The sequence below is a fragment of the Mucor mucedo genome (assembly GCF_025094135.1).
Source record: "Mucor mucedo strain NRRL 3635 chromosome Unknown EV154scaffold_120, whole genome shotgun sequence".
Taxonomy (NCBI): domain Eukaryota; kingdom Fungi; phylum Mucoromycota; class Mucoromycetes; order Mucorales; family Mucoraceae; genus Mucor; species Mucor mucedo.
In genome coordinates this window covers 1-15,417 of record NW_026252404.1, presented here as the reverse complement: position 1 = coordinate 15,417, position 15,417 = coordinate 1, and the positions used below count along the sequence as shown (strand labels likewise).

At 35.9% G+C, this 15,417-nt stretch overlaps 10 protein-coding genes across 10 annotated transcripts; 6 read left to right on the top strand and 4 right to left on the bottom strand.

The window, feature by feature from the left end:
- Position 1: 1 nt before the first annotated feature.
- EV154DRAFT_523072 (uncharacterized protein) lies at positions 2-948 on the bottom strand. Its single transcript, XM_051603062.1, has 4 exons — positions 669-948; positions 398-612; positions 135-329; positions 2-82 (listed from the first exon to the last, which is right to left on the bottom strand). The coding sequence occupies exons 2-4, from the start codon at positions 456-458 to the stop codon at positions 18-20; spliced, it is 321 nt and encodes a 106-aa protein (XP_051453228.1). The 5' UTR covers positions 459-612; positions 669-948; the 3' UTR covers positions 2-17.
- Positions 949-1,776, top strand: EV154DRAFT_523070 (uncharacterized protein). The gene is made up of 2 exons (XM_051603061.1): positions 949-1,529; positions 1,595-1,776. Exons 1-2 carry the CDS (start codon positions 1,325-1,327, stop codon positions 1,684-1,686), a joined length of 297 nt encoding a protein of 98 aa, XP_051453227.1. The 5' UTR covers positions 949-1,324; the 3' UTR covers positions 1,687-1,776.
- Positions 1,777-5,688: 3,912 nt separating this feature from the next.
- Positions 5,689-6,600, top strand: EV154DRAFT_555094 (uncharacterized protein; the record flags this gene model as incomplete). Its single annotated transcript, XM_051605251.1, has 2 exons — positions 5,689-5,976; positions 6,574-6,600. The coding sequence occupies 2 exons, from the start codon at positions 5,689-5,691 to the stop codon at positions 6,598-6,600; spliced, it is 315 nt and encodes a 104-aa protein (XP_051453226.1).
- Positions 6,601-7,116: 516 nt separating this feature from the next.
- Positions 7,117-8,569, top strand: EV154DRAFT_523068 (kinase-like domain-containing protein). Its single transcript, XM_051603060.1, has one exon. It carries the CDS (start codon positions 7,185-7,187, stop codon positions 8,421-8,423), a length of 1,239 nt encoding a protein of 412 aa, XP_051453225.1. The 5' UTR covers positions 7,117-7,184; the 3' UTR covers positions 8,424-8,569.
- EV154DRAFT_606059 (uncharacterized protein) lies at positions 8,566-9,459 on the bottom strand (the record flags this gene model as incomplete). The annotated part of the gene is made up of 3 exons (XM_051607514.1): positions 9,078-9,459; positions 8,650-9,017; positions 8,566-8,597 (listed from the first exon to the last, which is right to left on the bottom strand). Exons 1-3 carry the CDS (start codon positions 9,434-9,436, stop codon positions 8,566-8,568), a joined length of 759 nt encoding a protein of 252 aa, XP_051453224.1. The 5' UTR covers positions 9,437-9,459.
- A 126-nt stretch (positions 9,460-9,585) lies between these two features.
- Positions 9,586-10,193, top strand: EV154DRAFT_485652 (uncharacterized protein; the record flags this gene model as incomplete). The annotated part of the gene is made up of 3 exons (XM_051598772.1): positions 9,586-9,778; positions 9,823-9,971; positions 10,044-10,193. 3 exons carry the CDS (start codon positions 9,586-9,588, stop codon positions 10,191-10,193), a joined length of 492 nt encoding a protein of 163 aa, XP_051453223.1.
- A 243-nt stretch (positions 10,194-10,436) lies between these two features.
- EV154DRAFT_485651 (uncharacterized protein) lies at positions 10,437-10,882 on the bottom strand (the record flags this gene model as incomplete). Its single annotated transcript, XM_051598771.1, has 2 exons — positions 10,437-10,787; positions 10,847-10,882. The coding sequence occupies 2 exons, from the start codon at positions 10,880-10,882 to the stop codon at positions 10,437-10,439; spliced, it is 387 nt and encodes a 128-aa protein (XP_051453222.1).
- Positions 10,883-10,970: 88 nt separating this feature from the next.
- On the top strand, positions 10,971-12,445 carry EV154DRAFT_606056 (CobW/HypB/UreG, nucleotide-binding domain-containing protein; the record flags this gene model as incomplete). The annotated part of the gene is made up of 3 exons (XM_051607513.1): positions 10,971-11,613; positions 11,667-12,394; positions 12,429-12,445. The coding sequence occupies exons 1-3, from the start codon at positions 11,402-11,404 to the stop codon at positions 12,443-12,445; spliced, it is 957 nt and encodes a 318-aa protein (XP_051453221.1). The 5' UTR covers positions 10,971-11,401.
- Positions 12,446-12,468: 23 nt separating this feature from the next.
- Positions 12,469-13,650, bottom strand: EV154DRAFT_539978 (uncharacterized protein; the record flags this gene model as incomplete). Its single annotated transcript, XM_051604386.1, has 2 exons — positions 12,469-12,961; positions 13,133-13,650. 2 exons carry the CDS (start codon positions 13,648-13,650, stop codon positions 12,469-12,471), a joined length of 1,011 nt encoding a protein of 336 aa, XP_051453220.1.
- Positions 13,651-15,016: 1,366 nt separating this feature from the next.
- EV154DRAFT_428480 (Isochorismatase-like protein) lies at positions 15,017-15,406 on the top strand (the record flags this gene model as incomplete). The annotated part of the gene is made up of 1 exon (XM_051596419.1): positions 15,017-15,406. A coding segment is annotated over one exon (390 nt), but the record flags the coding sequence as incomplete, so codon positions are not given.
- Between the last annotated feature and the right edge of the window lie 11 nt (positions 15,407-15,417).

Genomic DNA, 15,417 nt, shown 5'->3' with positions numbered 1-15,417 from the left:
AGCAGCTGTATTTTATTTCATCTAAACAATGCAACTAAAATAAAAAATACAATGATCAAGCCAATCACGATACAAACGGATTCTACCATAGGAACTTAGTAAGGAAAGGTAGATAGATTATAAAAATCACTTACTGTTGTCCTTGACTCTGCGACCGACGTAGTCCAGCTTCTTCTTGGCCTGCCTTAATCGCTCATCAGTTCTATCAACCATCTCCTCCGTCTCATCAATGATTTGAGCATGTGTCTCTAATTCATCGCCAATCAATAGGCCTAATTCTCTCTGTCGTCGTATCGCTAACGACAAGTGATCTAAATCTGTATCCTGGTCTACACATTTTCAAAAGGTTACAAACTTGTGTATATACATATACGCACATGTATATAAATTAGATTACCATCAATAATGCGCTGTTGAAGCTGTAATATCTGACCATCCTCAAGATCATTAGGGTTCATATCCACAGCTGTAAATCGAACAGATGGTTTTCCTCTATTATTTCTCAACAAGATATCTCTGGCAGTTGCATCATCTTGATTTCCCAATAGCGCATCCAGTTTGTCTACTTTGACTTGTAATTGTATTAATTTATCCTCTTCACTCTTGGTATCTCTATAACGATCCTTTTCTTTAATTATCTTGTTAACTTCGCTTGGCCTTTTCCTTACCTTGCTCCCGATTGCTCTTCTTCCGACAATTGTTGCTCCAGTACTTTAATGCCATCTCGTAATTGATTCAAGTTCTTTTGTATATTTCCTTCGTATTTATCTACATTGAGTCTAAAAAAAAAGAAGCACGGCTTAATGCCAAGCTTTTGCTTTTTTTCTTTTTCTTTGGTTACTTCTTACTTTAACCCCTTTAACCGGTTTCGTTCAAAAACAACCGAAAGTGTGTTATCCGCTAGTAAATCAAGTCTCGATAGCAGTTTGGTGTCCATCTTGCAAAAGAATAAGAAAGAAAACGTAAATATATTCTCCCCCCAAAATTATCCATGTGTGGAAAAGAGTGAGAGTGAGAGAGCACAAATTAGGAAAACGCGCATTTGATTGGCTATTGAACATTAGGGCAGCAAAGGAAACCCCTTATATAACAAAATGCTACAACAAATACATCTATTTAACGGGTTAAAAAAAAGCTCTAGATAAAGCATTATACGTCAAAGTTTAAGAAAAATTCGTGTCCACGCTTCCTCTTTTACAAGCTAAACGCGTAAACAAGTAGAGTAGTCAAAAGGGAAAGCGGGGTTTTTTATTAAAGTCGTCCATTTGTATTTTTCTCTCTCGCTCTCTCTCTCTTACAAACAGAAATAGAATTACAAATAAAGATGGCAACTTTAGAACAGAATCCATATTCAAGTCTTGATGAAGATAATTTCAACACGCAAGATGGATACAGCGAAGAGGACGATTACTCTGATTACGATGCCGAAGCGGAATGGGAGGAAAGTAAAGAGCAATTAAGCTCATTGTTTTCTCTTGTTGTCTTTCCTTTTGTTGGTAAATGGTTGGGTAAAAAGTTCTCATTCTGGGGTAAGTTTTTTTTTTCTTATTCTCTAATCATGTACAGTATACTCATGCTTCTTTTATTTATACAGTCTGGTCAAGATACTTGACAACAACACCACTCGCAAGCCGTTACTCGATTTTATCAACAGACTTGGTCAATTCATTCAAGAAAATCGCTTAATTTGTATATCATCAGCCTTTTCTCAATCAAGAAGATAATAAACTTTTGTACAGCATTCTTTCTCCCTCCTTCCCCTCGCAAATCAATGCCTCCTTTTATATAACAAACACTTGAATCAACCTTTTATTGAGCATCTAACGTTCAAATGACTTCATCTATCCTCCATTTTGTATAGTGTTTGAGTCTTGTTTGATGACTTTTTTCGCTTGATTCAGGGCAACAAAAACTCGCATACCTTAACGCTGAGCAATTCTATTCACATCATCATCGGTAGCGGAGCAAGATACTCAGACAATGTGTGCATACCGCTCATTCGGATTGGTATTCTTTAAAAAATACCTTATAGATAACTCATTATCGTTTTTAAGGCAGTATTATGATGGAATGATCTTCTTCATTGGTATATATTCTCATCAACTGTCAAAGGTTTTTTTATGATATAGTTTTTTTTTTTTTGTGGCATCAAAGTCTTAACACGTATTGCTTTTGGTTTATACTCTTAAATTTTGTTCTTCATGAAAAACCATATTCATCATCGCGTAAACCAGATTGAAATAGACAACTAAGCATTTCAAGATGAGAGACGTCGGCAAGATACATTAAGAAGAGCAATGCCACTCACAAGTGCCATCATACACATATCATTATTTTTAAGACTGCATTTACTATATAGAATGGCGAAATATAGAACGGGATCACAGGGGTTCTTGGCCGGACTTTACTCCTACTACTTCTTCTGCCCGATAATCTTCATATCAAAGAAAATAATAAGACTAATAGTTACAAATACATCATTCTAAATGGTGTGTGATGGTGGAAACTGTTTGCTTCAAAAACTGCAACACAGCGGGAGAATATTTAATAATATTAATCATAGTTTGTACGTTAATAACCAGAGAGTTTTTATTAGACAAGACTATAAATGACATATAATTTACTATGATATCAAGCAACAAGAGTTGTTTAAATTTATTGTGAACCTGAGCATCAAGAGTATTCTGTTCAAACCTCATTATATGACAGCATTTAAACGATTATTAAAAAAAGTAAGGTGGCAGTAGTCTTTAAAATGTGTAGCACTGTCCTTATCACTTTTTAATAGGCCTTAACATTGTAAGTGGCATCAATGGCGTCAATCAGCTACAACAAAGACATCAAACATTCAAAAGATATCATCTTTATTAAAACATTTCCATGCTTATTGGTAATACTGTAATTTCTCATAAATATAGTAGTGAGCTATATTAAGTGCCTAAATAATATAATAAAGTTGCCATACTTTCAAGAGTAGCATAATAAAAGGTAATAATAAGGTACCAGCTCCAAAAGCTCAACCAACTATACACGCCATTAATGTTAAAAATATGCTGATACTTATTTTTAATTTGTAGTTTTCAATTTATTAATGCGTATAGAATAAATCCCTGAATTAGACAATAACACAAGGTGGATTGACTCTTTTTTTTTCAATTTACACCAAACCACGCAACCGCCTTACGACTTTAGTCTGCAGTTATTTTGCTTATAAGTGTTTAGGTGTTAGACAAGTTTTTTCTTTTTTTTTTTTTTGACGGTCATACACATAAAAAATGATTTTGCGTATTTATAAAGCATTAATATGTAAGCAATAGTATCCGTGTCTCACAGGTCAAGCATCGTTGCTCTGCCTATTTCCACGACAAAAAAGTTTAATTTCCATAAAATCATTAAAGGTCTACTTTAATATACCAGCATCGGCGGACTGTGTGCTGATACATAGTTTAGTATGCTGCTTCTCGATGTACTGTCGTCTTTCAAAAGACTTAATACATTTTTATATTTCACGTAATAGACGCCGTTCGGTAGCTGTAGTTCATTCACTCAAGAATCTTTGGGTAGACATCGAGGGATTTACGATGTAGCATATATCTAGTTGGGTCGGTGTTTCTTGAAGCCAGATCAATTGATATATCTTGGTTGGTTATGAATAAACCGAAAGCAGCAAATAAATATGATTTTGGATACTATTATTGTCTATAACACAGCATTAGTTTGCCCAAAAATATGAACAGGCTTTATAACAAGGCAAATCATCATATTTTCTCAACCTTTATTTCACAGATTCCTGGACTAATTCGGTGCATACATTAAAACGGTTAAGATGGCATCAATTTTCTTGCTCGCCTAAAGACGAAATGATATGACTCTTTCCATGAATCTCTGGTCCACAGTACGTTGGGACTCAATGTCAATTATGGGGCTTTTTTCAGCTGATCTAAGAACAAGGACAAGATCACTGCGCGTTGCATTTAGCCATTTACAAGATTCAAAATGTATCTATTGGTTAAAGTTAGTATAGCTTTAGTAATGACATTCAATACCAGAGGTCGTTTTGTTATTCTTTACAAATGAGGTTGGTTCCTGGTCTGAACGACTTTGGTTACATTATAAGACAGAGAAATAAGAACAGAGTTGAGGGTTATGGCACTACGGGTTACGCATAGTCACAGTTAACATATAGCTTTCTTGTTCTGTTGCGAAATTTAAAAAGTCCACGTCATTGAAGCTGTGATTGCTCCTATTTCTTTTTCTTTTTTTACGATTTAAACTGATCTATTGTATTTAATCTTGTTTTTCATCTTTTAAACAATTAACCAGACTTTTGACTGTATAACAAGTCAAATACGAACTCAATTCGAACTTTGCCCATAATGTTTTTCTGAAATCGCCATTTATTTTTTTCAAAACGGGCAATTGTTTGCCGCACTGTATCTTAATAGAATGTGGGACAATGATTTCCAGTCGATCCCTTTAGTGGGGGGGGGGCATAATTCGGCGACCATCCGACAAGATTAATAAAATGTCCTGCAAGTACAAATATGCGAGAACCTTAATTGCGCCAGATCTGGTTTCTTTTTCACTTTAGTAATTTAATTTGTTTTTTTTAATGGTATCGATATGTTCTGTGTTGTCGTTACTCAGAAGAGTATTTAAAGAGATAGCTTCAACTTTTATCACTTCTTTGATTTGTTCGTGTAACTACACTCGAGTGATTTTTTTGTTTGTTTGACATAAATGAAGATTATAAAATAAAGCTGTAAATATTCTTCTCAAAGTCTGATTAGCTTGTATAGATGGATAAACTTTTTATTTAACGTTGAAACAGCACATGAACAAACACTACCTAACCTGAATCTTGTTAGACAATCAAATGCGAAATAGTCAATTATATTTATTAGATAAAAAAAAAACTCTTTAAATTCGGAGCTTTAAATTCTGTGTATCTACAAATGCATGAAATGTAGGCACAGAGTTCCCGATTAAGCTTCCCGAGAATTTTGTGCAGCCAATTTACATTTAATCCGAAATAAGTATCAACTCGATCAATAGCGGCGTTCCTCTATTTTAATTCACTACTTGAGGGACAAACTTTATACAAGATTGAATACTTTATTCACTGACTATTATCAAAATAGCACCTGATATGACATAACAGTGATCTGATTTACGTGGCTTTGCAAGAGTGGCTATTTATACTTGTATTAACAACTAGCCACAATATTTTGAACAGAAAATCACGACAAAATCCGGTTTAAAAATAAGCAGAATTCGTTTACCTCTATTTTTAGTCTTGCCATATCCTATCATTCAATAACAATGCATATTTTCGAAACGTATTTATATTAGACTAATTCTTAAAAAAAAGATTAGATCATTGTCAATGTTTACATGCTACCTCTAGTCATATATTGGAAATAGCTTTTTTTTTTGTTGGCAATCCCGAAGCTTTAGCATAAACACCTTAAATAGTTGGTCGACTTTACAATCGAACATGTTATATGTATATCATACCGAGCAGTGACCTATTGCGTAATGAAAAAAAAAAGCTTTCATTTACTAGGATCCAACAATGACAAGGGTTGATATAGGCCTATAAACAATCGAGACCCAAGTTGTGTTCATTGACCCATTGCTGCATATCCTATCATCATCCGCAGTTGACAACAGACACATTCAATCATCATGACGCATCACACACATGAAACATGGTCGTATAGAACATTAGAATCCCATTTTTGGGATTATGTGCTCACTTTCTTAAAGAGTTACTTTTTAAAATTCACCAAAAAAAAAATTCCCCGACGGGAACACAAGACGATGTTTATCTGGAGCAAGCATGTGATTGGCTCTAGTTCATCTCAGCTCGTTTATGAAATATATAAACTGACAGCTGAATCGAACTCCGCCCGGTTGAATTTTAGCTTCGTTCTGCCATTGTGTGTTACCTTGGTGATGATCCCCGTTTCCTTGGTGAGGGGGAGCGGGATAGGACGGGTTGGGGACTCCTTACACAAAAAGAAGGAGTTGGAAAAATGACTAGTTATAATAAAATTTAGGAGGGGGAGTTGGGGGTGAAAAGGATATATATTATAAATGCAGGTAAGAGAGAGAGTGTGTGATAGTATTTATGTTTTACTGCGTACATGTGGGGTAATGGACATTCACATGGGACTAGTTTAAATGGATATAATTTTGAATTTGGAAAGGAACGTTTGGGTGCTGTATTTAGATTAGAGTCATAAAAATTTATTTTTGGAATAGTAACGAAAAACAAGGAGTCTCATGTTTGAATCGTCATAGGACTATTGTCAATCTCCTTTTCAGAATGAATAGTCTTTTCTCTCCTATACAGATAATGCAATGGGATCTTTTGGGGGGAAAAAACGCGTGTGCGTGAGTCTAATGTGTGATTATAAAAAAAACTGGGTATATTTTCCATAAATGAAAGAAAGAAGGCAGATCAGATGAACTTTAATGTAGGACTAAAGAGGTAAATCTTGGGTTAGCGTTCAGGCACAATGGGTAAAAAAATTTATTTTGTGTGGCGTGTGATTTACTAAAATGTAGCCAAACAATGTGTCGAATGTGACGTAAGAAAATTGCTGACAGTCGTGACAAAAAAAAAAAAATGGGCGTTTTAATTAGGAATAATAAACAACAAGAGAGATAGGACCATGTGATGTATTGGGTGGGAATGATTTTTTTTTTACCAGCAAATATATATTCGGGAAAAATCGGGGATACCACCTATAAAAAAAAAGCTTTTTTTTTTTTTTTCATTGAACAGCAAATGTTAACGTAGCTATGATATATAATTCACATCATATTTATATTGATTCAAGACAAGCAAAAAGAAAAAGGGGAAAAAAAAAAAGATCTTATCATCTACCAACAGAATAATATGCTTTGATATTTCTTATCTTTGATTATGCAAGATTTTTATTGGTCGAGATATCAAAATATACACAAAAAGATAACTTTTTTATAGTACTGATGCAGATAAGACCTTAGGATATCATTTGATTGGATAAATCGGAATCTTTTGAATTCAGGCTCATGATTTAATAAGACATGAAAAAAAATATAAAAAAAAACTTTTTCCTTCACCCTTTTTTCCTTCTTCTTCTTCTTTTTAAAACTAAATAAATCAAACTTTTTTTATATATCTCATAATTTGCATGTTCTCAAACAATAATAACAAATGTCAATTCAATAAGGAAAAGAAAGCTGTGCCACTTCATATTGACACAGACCCTCTGGGTATTTCCTTTTATGAAAAGGGTTCAACGCATGCCATTGTATCTCCCGTCTTATTAAACAGACAGAACAACCTTTCACCTTTCCCCTCACCTTCTTCCAGTACATCCTCTGTCGCCACATGTTTACACGAGTCCAGCAAGTCATTTCCTACCGCAAGAACAGATGTTTCTCGCAACAAATGTCAGATTCATCGTCCAAGCCAATCATTTGAGCCCAATGTGAAAATGTCCAGCAAATCTTGGGAGACCATTAAATCTCCTGCAGCTTCATTCTTGGCCAGTTTCGCTCTTTCACCTGTCAACCAGGAGCAAGTGAACGATGAAAGAGAAGGTGATGAAATTGATGACTATGTATTGGACAAAATCATCGGCTATGGTGGTTTTGCTACTGTCCGTAAAGGATTCCGTGTTTCCGATGGTCAAAAGGTGGCCATCAAAATCATCAAGAAGTCCTTCCATACTGAAGAAACAGACTACAGACTCGAAAGAGAGTTATCCATCTGGAAGTTATTAGATCATCCTCATATCGTCCGTCTGATCAAAGTACTCGAGACTGATTCAGCTACCTTTTTGATTTGTGATTATTGTTCTGGCGGTAGCTTATTAGACTTATTAAAGAAGCCCATGTCTGAAATCGAAGCACGCCGCATCTTTATTCAGTTAGCTCAAGCCATTCAGTATTTGCACGAGGAAGCCAAAGTCTGCCATAAAGATTTAAAGCTTGAAAATATCTTGTTTGACCAAGACAACAATGTCAAATTATGCGATTTCGGCCTTGCTCTTTGTCAACAACCCTTAAAATTAAATGCAGTCACGAATTTACCATTATCACCAGAGATTCTTGACGAGTTGGACTGCGCTGCCGGCTCTCTTGCTTATGCAGCCCCTGAACAGATCAAGTCTGCCAAGGCCATCTCCTGTCCATCCACTGATATCTGGTCTTTGGGTGTAATTTTATATGCCCTGGTGACTGCCAAGTTACCTTTCCATGATGATTATGACCTTCGTCTTCAACAAAAGATCATGCAAGGAGATTACCACATGCCACCTTACCTTTCTGCTGAGTTACAAGACCTCATCAAAAGCTGTCTCTCATTAACTCCAGAGTCTCGTTTCAATATTGACCAAGTATTGCAATCCCGTTGGTGCACAATGTAAAAAAACTAATCATACATGTAAATATCCCCTTATGTAAATATAAATACCAATCCTCTCCAATGTACCAAACAATCATCACCCAACAACAATACACAATAATAATAGTAATAATAACAATAAAAAAAATTATATTTTTATACTTTTAATCATCATTGACCAATGCATCATAACCATCTATTAAGTTTGAAGTGAGTAACAAGGAAAAAACAGGAAATGTGTGACTTACACGCGCAAACTCCTTCCATATAACACGCTAAAACAATCCCTGCCCCGATTTGTGAGACAATATGATCAAAGCGTGTAAAGAAGGCTAAAACGTAAAATATTTGCCAATGATGCAGGTGAATCGAGATCCGTCTCGAATAGGGACTCACTGTCTCAAGCAAACTCGTGGTTTCCGTAACCTCTTCTCTTTTCCTCCTCCACTTGGCGATTCGGCTTCGGCAGTAATTGCTATTCACTTCAGCGCGTAATGCAAATCCAGAACACAAAATCGCTACAGGTATCACCAAGGCTGACACGTAATAAAAGAGAAAGGGAGCAGGTAGCAACGAACCTAAATATATATGATATGCTGCAAAAGCCAAAATAACACTATTTTTTTTTCTTTTGTGAGTCTAGTACGTTACAAACACTCATGTAATTTATGCTTACGAAACAGCCATGATAAAAACAACCCACATACCCTTAGGCCAGTGCTTGATATTGGGTAAAGACGTCCTAGTAAAAGGCAATTCGGCAATTAAAGCATAGGCAAACAAGGAAGGTATAAATGCCGCTACAGTAACCCACCCTAGAGTATGGGTGTAGTTTCCAAAGATAAATAGGATAAGACCATAAGAAACACCATTGACGAGGTCACTCCAGTGCCTCGACATGGTTTTCTCATTGGTCTCCCAAGAATAATAATGAGCAATGGATCTATAAATAGGATAAGGGATGATATAGAATATCAGCATGAACACTAAAAATCTATACGGGTCAAATGCGTATAATGCTGTATTCCCATCCATAGTACCAAGGCAAAGAAGAAAACAAAAGAGAGGCAAAGATACAATAAATAAATGCAGCACTTTTTTTTATTTTACACGGAGTATCAATCAAGTGACTTTCTTGTACGGTTTTGTGTGTGTGTTTTTCGATTTTTTTTGTTTTCTCAAAAATGTATTCTTTTACACCAGAACAAATAGTTTCATTCGTGGGACATGGCACAACCATTACGATCAAGAGCAATAAAGTGCCGGTAAAAGGTTACTTATATACGATTGACCCGGACACAAAGAACGTAGTCTTGTATGACTTGGATCAACAACGCGTTATCATCGTGATGAATCACGACATTGAGAAAGTTTCAAGTAAAGTAAAAGTGTCCTACTTTTTTTTTTCTTTGATACAACAGGCACTTATTCTCTTGATAAAATAGTCGATGACAAAGACAAGATAGATGTGAAATTAATGGACTCTTTTTTCAAATATCAAGCCGACGATGAATTTACCCAGGAATGGATTGATCATCAGCGAGAACGAGTGATTGGATTATTTGAAAAGGTATGCTAAGTATGGATGTGCGACAAGCAAAAAAAAAAAAAAAAAAAAAAGTTAAAAAGATGACATATATAGAATCGGATTCCTATCCATTACGATGAACCTGTGATTCATGTCTTGGGGTCTGCACGTGTTGAATCTCCCTACGTAGCTACAAGTGTTGTATGTGATAACGCCCTGATTCGAAAACGCGTGCGTGATTTATTACTACAACTCAGCCGATAGGTGAATGATAATGATTTAATATTTTGTTTGTTTTATTCATTGTGTATAAATGTTATATAAAAAAGAAGAGAGAGAGAGAGGAACAACAACAACAATAACAACAAAAAGGGGGGAGAAATGGTATAAAGAAAATGGATTTAGAGAGGGAGGGAGTAGATTAAACAGTGTCTGTGGTAAAATAAATAATAGGAGAATTATAATATATATTCTAAATATATATATTTTCTGGTGTGTGTGTGTGTGTTAAGACATATTGTGTAGCATGACTAATACGTTTGCTGCGTCTTCATCAGTGGGTATAATTGATGTGTGGTGTTGCTGTGGTGATGTACTACGCTTTTCGGATAATGGGTACCTTGGATACAACGATGACCTGTGATGATGATGTTGCTGCTGGTGTTGGAACGATGTCGGCACGGTCGATTTGTGTCCATGGTGATTGTGTGTTGGATAGTAGCGATGTCTGGTCTTTTTTATAGGCTTCTTTTTAGATTTTAAAAGACTGGATTCTAAAGTGTATAAATCATATCTTTCATATCCATATTGCCTTTTGAAATTGGCTAATGCCAACCGCGTCTTTAATCGATAGATCATCTATGTAAATCGCGTATCTTTAATAACGATTCATTCCTCGGTGTATGTGTCTTTTTTACCTTGCTTATGTTTTCATTCTGTAACTGAGCCACCATTTTTATTTCTTATGATGTATATTGAAAAAAAGTGAGAGAGAGAAAGAGAGAAGAATATACAAAAAAAAAAAAAAAAAAAAAAAAGAGGATTTTATCTTATTTTGGATTATGACGCGTGAAAGGGATTATTTATTGTCAGGCGTTTAAATGATTCATCTGCTGGCTCGATTTCCCTTTTGTCTCCTTTTTTTTCCTCTCATTTTTGAGCTATCCGCATGACCCTCAAAACCGTCCAAATAGCCGATGATTCCATGATGAAAGAGAAGTTCCATTTTCAATAACATTTTTTTATTTTTTATTCTCCTATTAAGACAAAAAAAAAAGCTTTTTTTGACGCACAGACTTTTTTTATGTGGGTGTTGTTTTGTGTGTGTTGGGTGTGTGGAACAAAGCATTACAAATTCGCGCTGAGTTTAATTTGTGAACTGACTACACCATTAATAATCAAAGAATTGGCTTATATAAAGGGGTGGGGGAAAGAAGGAAAAAAAATTAAGAAAAAAAAATTAATTTTAAAATATGCCTCGTATTCCTATTACTATAATTACTGGATTCCTGGGTGCGGGAAAGACAACACTGTTAAATCGAGTTCTTAACACCAATCATCAGTCTCCCAACAAGAAAAGAATTGCAGTGATTGAGAATGAGTTTGCTGCAGCCTTTGGTATCGAGAACGAGATACTGCATGGAGATAAAATAGAAGACATACAAAATCTGTATGAATTTGGCATGTAAAGTAAAGATATTATTATTTGTTTACTTTTCACTAATAGAATTAGAGTAGGGGTTGTGTTTGTTGTTCCTCCAGTGGAGAGTTAATCAATGCACTTGTGGAAATCGCTATGCGTAATGATCATGAACCAAAAGAAAAGTCAATTGAGCATGTTATTTTGGAAACAACCGGATTAGCAGATCCCACTCCTATACTTCAATTAATTACTCAGGGTGCAGATAGAAAGGGAACGGATGATATCGTGAAAAACTATTATGTGAATGGAATCATCACCTTGGTGGATGCCAAACATTTTCATCAATCTCAGCTAGCAAAACCCAGTCACTATAAGAATGAATTACTGGCACAGTTACACACTGATGTTGTACTCTTAAACAAAGCAGATCTTGTATCAGCACAGGAATTAGAGCACATGAAGAAATTTATTCGTGGCCATAATCCAAATGTCAAGTTGTATACTACCACTTTTGCTAAATTAGAAGATCTGGATATTCTCGATCTTGAACATGCAGTCGTGACACAAACAAATGAGGAAGCATTGAAAAAGCATGACCCTGCTATCGAACAAACCATGTTGCTGGCTTCCGGTAACTTTGTGGATCCATCAGCTGTGCAGCTCTTCATTAAAAACACGACAACTCAGTACGAAATATATAGAATCAAGGGCATATTGTACCTACAGGAAAATCCAAACAAAAAGTACATCATTCAAGGGGTAGCCAATGATCAACTGTCGCTAGTAGAGGGAAATGCATGGGAAGACCACGAAACAAGAGAAAGTAGACTCACCTTGATTGGTAAAAATGTCATTAGTCAATGCAACCATTTAGAAGCAGAATTTAAAAAATGTTTATTATAATTCAAATCGTTCCATTTTCACTTCCCAAGAATAAAATAATCCTATATTTTTAACTTTAACCATGCTTTCTTCATGTGTGCATATGCCCATCGCAATATTATGCTTATCTTCCTGCTGTATCTCTGTCAGAATTTCTTGATATTGAGGTCGATGCCCCACTTGGATATGATCTGGCACATGGACATCTTCTTCGGGATCGATCAATCCAGTGATATACAACTGCATTCTTAATTCGATATCACTCATCTCTTTAAATTCCTTTTCAAATGCATAAAATGTATCAATACTTCGAACACTCCAAATAACATGGACCCGTCTCGTCCTTGCAGTCGCATGTTGTAAATGATCTAACACGGATATCCACGGTGTAATGCCCATCCCTTCCGCTACCAGCACTACACTTTCATAATCCTCAAACTCGAATCCTCTGCCCAAGGGTCGACTAATTCTAGCTTGTATGGTGTCTCCATCCAGTTGATATAAATACCTTGTATTATTACCAATCGCTTTAACATAAAACACGAACCGATCTCCATCCATTCTACATATCGAAAACGGGTGAGAATGAAACCAAGCCTTGATCCAAGAGGTTGAACCGAACGAGATGAATATAAATTGACCCGGCAGGATTTGATCACAGTGATACGGTACGTGGCACGTTAATTTCACAATCTCTCCAGGTAATGATTCCACCTTGCATGATTTGGTGCTGTATGATCGGTCTATTTGATCCGTCACCCAAAACACAAGTACCGTGACATAAAATAAATAAAATGACCAATGATGTAAGCATCCAAAAACAACCAGCACAAAAAATGAGCTGATATGCGTCCATCGAAACAACCGATAGCTTAATAATCGCACAACCGGGTGAGATCCAAACAACAGTACCATCATGGCTGTCAACATCAATGTACCCGTGATATGTCGAATATTCGTCGTCACCGTTCCAATTACGCTCCCTTGTCGTTCATAATTGAACTGTAACTGATACGTGGCATGATACAGCGCCTGTAATAATCCCAACCGTCCGAACCAGACATGCCAGTGTAACGTTTGTTGCGGTCCATAAAAATACCGTTGAATTATCGAGAGTTTGGCTGATAAAGCCACACTGGCTGCTATATTCGTAATGGCTAATTGCGCTGTCCGGTTCGCAAGTGTTTGTAAATACATGTTTCGATCATTTTCCACATGCTCGACTACTTTATCCATGTCTCGGTAGAGAATCCAGCCATTAAGTAGACATAGACTGGTAATTTTTATAATGTCAAGGAGACACCAAGAACAGGAAAATGTGCGCCATTCGTACCTTAGCCATCGTTGTAGTCGAGAGATGGCAACTTCCTCTAAACGATGACCTAGTAATTTACTTCTTCTAGTCTGGTATTGTTGGAACCAACACACGAAGAGTAAAATAGATGAACCAGTCATCAAGGTAATTGCGTAAGTGACGAGTGTAGTGTAATCTCGTTGGTATCGTTCATGCTGCAGCGGTGTAGGTTTTGTAATGGATATAAAAGAAATGTACGTATTGAGTTGAAAGACAAAGGCAACAATAAAGAGCCCTATAATACAATATGCCAAAAGTCTTTTATACATCGTATCTCAAAAGAGACTTTTTTTCTTTTTAGTTTTCTATTTTTGGGTTTCGCTGCTGGTTTTTAAAAAATATACAGCTCAAAGCCCTTGTTGTATCACTGCTTACATAAAACATGTTCCTGATCGCTTCTATCTTCAGCTTAAGTCAATGATACTTACCGATCGTATACAGAACATAATTATATATTAGAGCAAACAAACAAAAAAAGACTTTATTATAAATAAAAAAGTAAAGCAACAACAGTGATTCTCCTAGTCGCCGATTATAAGAAAAAAGTTGGTTGAAGAGGCCAGACCACGAGAAGGTGGAAGCACATCCTGACCCAAAAAATTAAATATATATGTTCCAATAAACCATCTTTAAATACATAGAACCTGATTATAATGAACACTCATGCTGCCTGCCCACAATATACAACATGAGAATCACTAGCACCAATGCCCAAGAGCAGCGGGTCTTAGCAGGGATACTGGAAAAAGAGCAGCATGGCTGGGTGGAAGTCTCAAATAGAGAATCTACTGAGGACATGTTTATCCTTTAGTTGTTTACAATATGAAAATATTTAAGCAACCCACTTTGATATGACATTTCAAATTAGAAAGATTTTTATGAAAATTAAAGAGTGACACTTTTTTTTATACTTTTTGTTACTTTTGTACGTACACAATGAAATATTTGCGGCGGCCATGACATTGAGAGATCTTTCAACTCCAAGAAGATTCTAGATAAATTATTGTTATTTAGATCAACAATTCCATATCCGCGAGACTGCTTGAGAAATTATTTGTAATCGACAACATGTAAGCCACAGGTTATGCCAAACATAAGCAAATAGAATCACGCGGAGAAATTAGCTTCCGTCAAAATTCAGTATATAAATGTCAAAAAATAGACTAAATAGCTAAAAAAATATCTTTACTTCCTTTGTATATACGAAACATGTCTGAAGAAGCTCTTATTATTGTGGACGTTCAAAACGATTACTTTCCCGATGGAAACCTTCCTACCTGCAGCCCAATTGAAACTGCACAAGCCTGTGCCCAATTGATCAAGAAATTCCGACAAGAAGGAAAAGAAGTTATCTTTGTCAAGCATATCATCAAAGACTCTCAAGAAAAGGATTATCCATTTCTCATCAAGAACACGCACGGTTCTGAAATTCATGACATTGTCAAGCCTTTGCCCACCGAAAAAATTGTAGTGAAACAGGAAGTTAGCAGTTTCGTTGGCACTGATCTGAAGCAACACTTGCTTAGTAAAGGTGTGAAGAAATTGGTGGTGGTGGGTATGATGATTCATAACTGCGTTAATGCTACCGTATATTCTGGCGTAGCAGAAGG

What these genes read in the sequence shown, in the direction of transcription:
- EV154DRAFT_523072 (XM_051603062.1), bottom strand. Translation starts at nt 458, where the DNA reads ATGAACCCTAATGATCTTGAGGATGGTCAGATATTACAGCTTCAACAG. An exon ending in TCAACAGCGCATTATTGATG is followed by an intron (nt 330 to 397) that starts GTAATCTAATTT and finishes GAAAATGTGTAG; the next exon opens with ACCAGGATACAGATTTAGAT. An exon ending in TCGCAGAGTCAAGGACAACA is followed by an intron (nt 83 to 134) that starts GTAAGTGATTTT and finishes TTCCTATGGTAG; the next exon opens with AATCCGTTTGTATCGTGATT.
- EV154DRAFT_523070 (XM_051603061.1), top strand. Translation starts at nt 1,325, where the DNA reads ATGGCAACTTTAGAACAGAATCCATATTCAAGTCTTGATGAAGATAAT. An exon ending in TAAAAAGTTCTCATTCTGGG is followed by an intron (nt 1,530 to 1,594) that starts GTAAGTTTTTTT and finishes TTATTTATACAG; the next exon opens with TCTGGTCAAGATACTTGACA.
- EV154DRAFT_523068 (XM_051603060.1), top strand. Translation starts at nt 7,185, where the DNA reads ATGTTCTCAAACAATAATAACAAATGTCAATTCAATAAGGAAAAGAAA.